The sequence below is a fragment of the Elephantulus edwardii genome, unplaced genomic scaffold (genome assembly GCF_000299155.1).
Source record: "Elephantulus edwardii isolate Elephantulus edwardi_28Jun2011 unplaced genomic scaffold, EleEdw1.0 scaffold00044, whole genome shotgun sequence".
NCBI lineage: Eukaryota > Metazoa > Chordata > Mammalia > Macroscelidea > Macroscelididae > Elephantulus > Elephantulus edwardii.
Window position 1 is genome coordinate 17,387,751 of NW_006399794.1, and position 8,744 is coordinate 17,396,494.

General features: G+C 42.2%; 1 protein-coding gene across 1 annotated transcript in view; it reads left to right on the forward strand.

The window, feature by feature from the left end:
- Positions 1-6,472, forward strand: part of RNF169 (ring finger protein 169) — a 93,456-nt gene extending 86,984 nt beyond the window's left edge. Inside the window, exons 5-6 of the mRNA XM_006885581.1 lie at positions 4,294-4,393; positions 5,291-6,472. Of these exons, the coding sequence (XP_006885643.1) occupies positions 4,294-4,393; positions 5,291-6,472 (1,282 nt within the window). The remainder of the gene's footprint in view (positions 1-4,293; positions 4,394-5,290) is intronic.
- The last annotated feature ends 2,272 nt before the right edge of the window (positions 6,473-8,744 follow it).

Below are 8,744 nucleotides of genomic sequence, written 5' to 3' on the forward strand. Positions count from 1 at the left end.
AATATCTCTAGTACCACGACCCCTTCTAAACCCAGCCTGGAGGTACGTGGTTCAAATCCACCAGATGCTCTGCTGGAGAAGGAGGGGGCAATCTCCTTCTGTACCAGTCAGATCTTATTTGATGGTGCACATAAAAATAATAAAAATGAAAAAAAGTTTAAAAACAAAACAAAAAAACCTTGTTTTGGACTGTAGATTTTTAGCTATGACCTGAAAGTAAAAGTTACAGAAGAAAAGATACAGAAGTTGAACTTTAACAAAATTAAAAGCTTTTATGCATCAAAATATTTAACTATCAAAATGAAGAGGCTGCCTATGGGAGAAAAGAAAATATAACTGTAGGTCCTCACACCTAGTATAACTATAATTTACATTATAATTAATTATTCATCCATAATTATAGAGGAACATTCTCCTCAGTGGTGCAGCACTGGTCTGTCAGTTTGCTGTACTGGGTGATCCTGGAGTGACTATGATGCTGAACTCTGTGCCATTGAGGTATCAAATGCCATAATGGTTACCCGTGGAGGACAGTGTTTAGTGTGGCTCCCAGTTCAAGACAGATTTTGAAGCAGGAGTGGCATCCACTTTCTAAACAATATGCCTTTGGAAACTCTATGAACTTTGAGAAACGACGATAGTTACAGAAAGAGCTCAGGTCTTTTTTTCATAGGGTTGCTGTGAGTTGTGCTTGCCATCTGATGCAGGGTTTAATATCCAGAAATATAAAGACCTCCTACAACTCAGCAACATAATGATAAGTAACCCAATTAAAACATGGACCAATAATTTGAATAGACATTTCACTAAAGAAGACATGCAGATTGTCAGTAAAAAACCATAAAAAGGGGGTAAATCATAAGTTATTGTGTACTGTTGTGTTGGAAATGACCGACAGCTGACTGTCCATCGAAGTTTCAGAGGCAGTAATCACACGGGAGGAGATTGCTCATCCTTCTCCTGTGGAGCAGCTTGTAGATTCAAGGAACCTCCAAGGACTGACTGGTCCCTCCTTGCAGCATGCACAAAATATGTCAAACAGAGCTTCAAAATCCTTGTTTCCACCCTCTCCAGGACAGACTTGTTTGTTCTCTAACAGTCCACAGTATATTTACTACTCTTCTCCAGTACTACAACTCAAAGGCATAAATTCTTCTTCTATCATTCTTATTTGTTGTCCAGCTCTCTGATGCATAGCAAGTAACTGTGAAGACCATGTCCTGGACCAGGCACACCTTAATTTCTAGACTGACATCCTTGCTCTTCAGTACTCTGGAAAGGTCCCTGATAGTAGATTTTCCCAATGCAGTTCATTTTTTATTTCCTGGCTGCTGGTACCAAGAGTGTTGATTGTGAAACCAAGCAAGCTGAAGCTGTTAACAACTTCAGTCTCTTCACCTTGACACTGTCATTTGACCAATGTTGAGAATCTTTGTTTTCTTGATGTTGAGCTTCAATCTGTAGTGAAGGCTGCAGTCCTTGACTTTCTGCAATAAATGCCTCAGGTCTTCCTCAGTTTTGGCAAGGAAGGTTGTGTCATCTGCATAACGCAGCTTGTTGATGAGTCTTCCTCCAATCCCGATACCACATTCCCCTTCATAGAGCCCAGCCTGCTGGATAATCTGTATATAGATTGAAAAGGTATGGAGATACAGTGCATTGCTGGCATAGCACCTTTCCTGATTTTGAGCCACGTGTTTTCTTGCTCTATTCTGAGGACTGACTCCTGGTCTAAGTATAGGTTTCACATAAGCAAAATCAAATTATTTGGGGGTTCCAATTCTTTTCAGAGTTAGCCAACAATTTGTTGTGATTCAAAGTCAAATGCCTATGCATGTCAATGAAATACAGATAAACATTCCTCTGGTATTCTCTGCTTTCAGCTGAGATCCTCCTAACATTGGTTATAATGTCTCTAGTGCTGTGGCATCTTCTAAACCCAGCCTGCACATCTGGCAACGTTCTCTTTCACTGTACTGTTTCAGTCGCTTTTGAATCATTTTCAGCAAGATCTTGCTTGCATGTGATATTAATGATTTTATTTGACAATTTCCACTCTGTCAAGTCACCTTTCTTTGGTATGGGAATAAATACGGATCTCTTCCAGTCAGTTTGCCAGGTGGTTATCCTCCAGATTTCTTGACACAACCTGGTCAGCGTGTTCAGGGCAGCATCTGTTTGTTGAAATATGGCAGTTGGTATACTGTCATTTCCTAGGGTCTTGTTTATTGTCAGTTCCTTCAGAGCAACTTGAACTTAATCCTTCATCACCATAGGCTCTTGATCATATGTTGTTTCATGAAATTAGTTATTGAGGGATACAAATAAAAACTACAATGAGATACTGCTTCACACCCATTTGAATGGCTATTATCTAAAAATAGGAAAATAACAAGTATTGGCTGTGATGTGGAGAAACTGAGCCTCCTGATTGTAGCTGAAGGAAATGTAAAATGGTACAGTCACTGTCGAAAATAGTTTGGTGTTTCTTCAAAAAGTTAACTGTAGAATTACTATCTAGTTCAGCAATTCCGTTCATAAGTAAATACCTCAAACTCTTGAACACAGAGACTTACACAGATATGTGTAATAGTGTTCATCACAGCATTATTATAATAGCCAACAGGCAGAACTAATCCATCAACAGATAAATGAATAAACAAAATATGGTATATCCATACAAAGGCATATTATTTAGTCATAAAGAGAAAATACACTCATGAACCTCTAAGGCGCATCTGTTGGTCTCCCCATTTGAAGCAAAGAAGAGTAAAGAAAATCAAAGATTTTAGTAGGACTAATTAATGGACTGTACTTCAGTCTCTGTGACCCTGGGACCAGAAGATGGTGCCCAGCTACTAACTTTCTATAAGGGATCACAGTAGCATTGGAGAAAAATGTGGGACAAAACAAAAAATCCTAAAAAAAGTCCAGGCTTACTGGTCTGCTAGAGACTAGTGGAACACCCAAAACTATGACCTTTAGTTACCTCTTAAGCCTGGTATTTAAATTACTCCCATGACCCAACTTCCAGCCAGAATGACAGGCCCATAACGTGAGCAGTAGCAGTGACAAGGGACATACACCTTAGAATAACCAGCCATGGAAGGGATCAGAAAAGGCTAAACACCAGAAGAATGAGAAAGAAGACACAGGGAGAAGGGATGGGGATTGTGATCATTGTTACAAAACAATGTCTGTGAATGGTTAGGTGGAAAACCAGTTTTCTCTGTAAGCTTTCATTCAAATCACAGTAACAAGAAAGGGAAAATCAGATACATGCTATGACGTGGTTGGACTTGAAAACATATTAAGTGAAATAAGTCAGACACAGAAGATACTGTAGGGCCTCACACAAAATCTTTAGGGTTACACATAGTGATAGACGTTTGTTAGGAGGTACCAGAAAGAGGCTTTATAACCCAGGTAGCCATGTATTAGGTAAGAGTTGAGTAGGATGCAAATGTCAGTAATACATTAACAAGAATCCCTACGTCTATTCTACGTAGTGATAACGCTTTACTGAGCATAACTGTAATAGAATTTGGTTTGAGTTTTCAAGTCATAATGAAAAGCATAAGACCAAGAAAAAAAAAAAAAGACAAAGACTGTTTTTGAAATCTCTTAAATCACCAGGATTTGGGCTTTCTGAACCGCAAAGGTAATGAATTAAGAAGAAATTACATTTAATTATTATTTAATTTATTAAAATCGGTGCCTCAGTGTACATTTTGTAAGTGCTTATTTAGATTGCTTGAAGGGCCTGAGGCTTAATAGAAGGAAAAGTTTGTTGCTTCCAGGTGTTACTTAATACTCTATTCTATCAGGGGATGTGAAGTATCCCTAAACCACCTGGGCAAAGTAGCCATTGATTCTTTTCTCATTTACGCTGGATTTCCTTTGGATGGAGACCTCTCTTAAGAATCCTTTCTCTTTGGCCACAGTTTGTTCTCAGAATGTGTCTTCTGGCGAGCTCTGGTGGCCTACTGGCAAGAAGCTGCACTGCAATCCAAGAGGTGCATGGTTCGAATCCACCAGATGCTCTGCTGGAGAAGGAGGAACAATCTCCTCCTGTACCAGTCAGATCTGATTTGATGCTACACACACACACACACACACACACAAGAATGTGTCTTCTAATTAATTAACTCACTTTGTATTGTAGCTGCCCAGGGAACTTGTCTTTCTTGGTATGTGACTTAGAAAGAGCAAAGGGTCGATTCTAGAAGAGATTGGTTATCACTCTCTTCCTTAACTGGCATACAAGATGATTTTGACTGCTCTGTTTTACAGGAATCTAAACTCTAAGGTGGAGAGGAGTCCAAGCTGCAATGACACTGCTCAGGACAGGACGAAGAGCAGGCTCAGAGCGGCTCCCACCAGCAAGGCCAAGGTATTCCTCAGACCGCCTCTGGGCCTCCCCAGTGCTGTCTCATAGCCACCTCTGCATGGGGCCAAAGAGAAACTCTCAGATGAGAAAAGGCACAGAAGAGCCCGTGTCCAGTAGTTAGGTTGGAGGATTCTGCAAATAGGAAGGAAGACATAGTAACTAGATGGCATGGAATCACCAGATGAACTTTTTAAAATGCTGTAGATATGGGTTGGGCTTTGTGGTTTTTTTTCCAGTATAAGTTTTTTCATATATTTAAAGTATATAGGAATTTCTGCTAAATTGTATGCTCTTTAGGTTAGTGATTTTCTTAATTTCTTTGACTCAAGTCATCTTTCATATTTTTTCTTATCCTTTCACCCCTGTCTCTTATCCATCATGAGAAATTACTGCTACTCACATATTATTCATATGTAGTTACTCATTTACACATTAATGTTATATATGCACAAACACATAGTCATGCACCATATAACATCTCTTAGGTCATGTCAGATCACATATACATGTGGCCTTCACCCCTATCAATTCTATGAAATAAAAATTTGAGATACACAAATGGGTGCTCCTTTGCACATGCATCAAACCCATATACTGTGTTACTGTGTCAAAGATGTTTTAGTATATCTGAAAGTGTGTAAACTATATATGGACACAAATATTTGATTGACCTTAGATATAAATTGTACCTGTTCCAACTCTTGTTCTGACTGGACTTAAAAACAAGCAAACAATTTAAGAAATGGAACTTACTTGTAATCTTGGCTCTGCCTGTATGTATATAATATGGTGTTTGTACAATATCCAAATCACGTAGCATCCTATTTCAGTGAACATCTCATGGATGTTAAGTGACACATGACCATGTTTGTGTTTTGTTTTTTTAATAATGTCTTCCAGGTCACAACTCTGACTCCAGCATCAAATCCTATAATTGGTGTCCTCTTGTCCTCTCAGAACAATCGCTGCCTCTCAGCCCCCGACTTAACCATCGAAAAGCGGCTGCCCTTCAGCTCCCTGTCTTCCTTGGCTTCCCTGCAAAGGCCAGAGCGCTCTATCAGCCCCGAGAGCAACGATAGCATCTCTGAAGAGCTGAACCATTTCAAGCCCATTGTCTGCTCGCCATGCACTCCTCCCAAGCGACTCCCTGATGGCCGTGTACTTAGTCCCCTCATCATCAAATCCACACCCCGCAACCTCAACAGGAGCCTGCAGAAGCAGACTTCTTATGAGGCCAGTCCATGGATTCTCAAAAAGTGGGAACAGATCTTTCAAGAGCGACAGATCAAAAAGACCCTTTCAAAAGCTACTCTCACTTCTCTGCCTCCTGAAGCAGGAGAAGACTTCCTCGTCTCCGAAGTCATCCATTCAACCAAGGAGAAACCTGTTCTGGCTTTAAATGCAAGACTGCCCAGCGGGCAGGTACCTGCCGAGGATACTGGGCCCACCTCCACTGACCTTGATTTCCTCCTCACTTCCGGCCAAACAAAAGCAGAACAGGGAAGCAATAGTAAAAGGAACGCTGAGATTCCATTGGAAACCTGTTCTTCAGAACACAAAGTGGGAGCCAGTGGCACTTCTTTGGAAAGAGAGCAGATTGAGGAGTCAGGCTCAACCCCAGATGCCAAGATAGACAAACCCTGTAATAGTACGACCATGAATATTTCAGCAGTTAATTCAGTGCTGCCCAAAAACAATGTTTTGGGTGGAGTCCCCAAAACAAAGAAACAGCTGAAGACACTGAGTCATTTTGACTTGCCTAATGGTGTACTGGTAGACAATCTAGGTGATGAACCACTGCCATCCTTGCGTCGGGGCCGGAAAAGACATTGTAAAACCAAGCACTTGGAACAGAACGGCTCCCTTAAGAAGCTGCGGCCAAACAGTGGTGAGGCGGGCTTGGTACCCGCAGACCCAGAGCCTCCAGATAAGGAGCAGAAATTACAGCAGGAGGAGGAGGACCGACAGCTGGCTCTGCAGTTACAGCGCATGTTTGACAGTGAGAGGCGGACTGTGAGTCGACGAAAAGGAAGCGTGGATCAGTATCTTTTACGGTCCAGCAGCATGGCTGGAGCCAAGTAACACTTAAAGGACAATGTTACCTGTTTTTTCCCCAAGCTTCTTGGGTTTCATCATTTAGCCTAAAGAACTGAGTGTTCTTGCTTTGGGTTTCTTTTAATGGCATACACACTGTTTTATATGGTTCCGAGAGGTTCTAGGATCTTTGTAGTCGATATCCAAAAGAACGTCTCTGCCTCGCTGTGCATCCCTCATCCATGCCCTAACAGCTTCTGGGCTCATCTGTCAGTGCCCACTGGGAACCGAATTTGGGAGAGGGCATCGTCCAGGAGCACAGTGGCCAGTTAGAAATGGTGGAGGAAAGTGGGGATACCATCTCAAACACATAATGCTCTTGGCTTCTTCCACAGAGCTTTGTTTAAATCATCCTCACAGATAAAAATGAATTATATCTTTTCAGAGGAGTAGAACAGTGTAGTTCTTGGCAGATCCAGAATAGTAGATGGTTATGTTCCCTCCTCTTCTTCTGCCACAGATAAATATGACTATTTAGTCATTTGTGCTTCTAGAAAAATTAAGTTACATTCCCTGTTTAAAGAATACCATTTGATTAATGCTGTCTTGTTGACAGAGCACATTCACAGTTTAATTTGCTCTTCCCAAGAGACCTCGCATGTAAGTGCTGTTAGGCCCATTTTTAGATGAAGAAACTGCAGTGCAGGTGTTCCAGTTCTCTCAACTGCTACGTGGCAGAGCCCAGACCAACTGCTGGGCCTTCCAACAACAAATCCCATGGATTTTCCACACTAAAAGTTGCCCTAATGGACTGCAGCCTAAGAGACGTGTAGGGGAGTCTGGGGAAATCTGACTGGGCATTAGCCACCGTTGTGCAAAATCCACACACAAACAGTTCTCTCCACCCCCCACACTTCACAGCCTTCTGTTTTCCTAGGAATTCTAGCTTGTAAGGCAGAGTACAATCAGGCTTTATTATTACCCTCCACATGACCAAGCCTTATCTGCAGTGTTGATCTAAAATCCTAAAAATTCACCCAGAAGTCAGGCAAAGAACAATGCTAAAACTGGGTACTGTGGAAACAGGTATCTAGCTGGATGCAGCTGGTAATTCAGTCCGTGGACCTTAGGGGTTCTTTTCGTTAGCAGCTGACACCATGTGTCTTTTGCATCCCTGGGGGTGCTTGGTGCTTCTGCCCAACTGGGCTCATTCAGAATAGGGATTTAGGTGTGATTTTAGGGAATCCCAGATGGGCTGGCATTCCCAGTGCATGTAAGAACTGTTACTGTTAAGTCACGTGACTGGCATTTTTAACAGATTCTAACCCCAGCTTCTCCATCCCAGTGTACATTGTCCCCTGCGATTAGCCCCAACAGCATACAGCAGTTTTTCCAATGATGTTGCCATTGCCAAAAACATTTCTGGAACTGTCCTCAACCATCGAGAAATGTAAACTCCTAACATTTTAAAAGTGGAAAGGATGTTAATAGCAATCTATTCCAGACCCCTCCATTTAAACGACAGAGGTTAAGATTAAGAACTGTTGATACCCTAATAACACTAGGGAATTACTGTAGTACCATCTTTTGAACTCAGGAAATTTGCCTCTTCCCCACCTCCAGACAAATCATCAATATTTTGAGGTTAAAAGGGGTAATATTTAGGGTTGCTCTTTGAAGCTTCTGGAATGGGAGGGACATGTGTTATTAAGTGGGCAGAGATGGTTTAGAGACACAAATAAGGAGCAGCTATCAAGCAGTCAGAGCTACTCTCTTGGGCCGCCCTTAAAGTCTCTCAGGAAAGTTCCAGAGATGCCGTAGGCACTGCAGTCCTTGGTGAGACATGTGCAACCTTCTAGGTGACTGGTCAGCACACGCACACACACTAGCAAATGTATGCTTAAAACCCATGCATCATTCTCCTTCTTTTATACTTGTAGCACTTCACTTTTAGGTCCTGCTGGCAACACATGCCTTCTAAGGGCTAGTGGAGGGCATGCTAGTGCCCTGGGTAGAAGAGCTGGTCTGCTGAGGACAGGGAGGGGCCTCACTACTGCCCACAGAGGAAGCATCGTTACTGCCATTTCAGAGATTTCCTTTTTGATCTTAGTTGTTGTTATGTGCCGTCAAGTCGTTTGCGACTCATAGCGACCCTGTGCACAACAGCCCTAAACCCTGCTCTATCCTGTGCCAACCACACTGCCTCTGACACGCCCATCCCAAGTACCCCAGTCACTGAATGAATCCATCTCATAGAGGGTCTTTCCCTCCTGTGCTGTCCCTCCACCCTCCCAAGCATGATGTCCCTCTCCAAGGACCC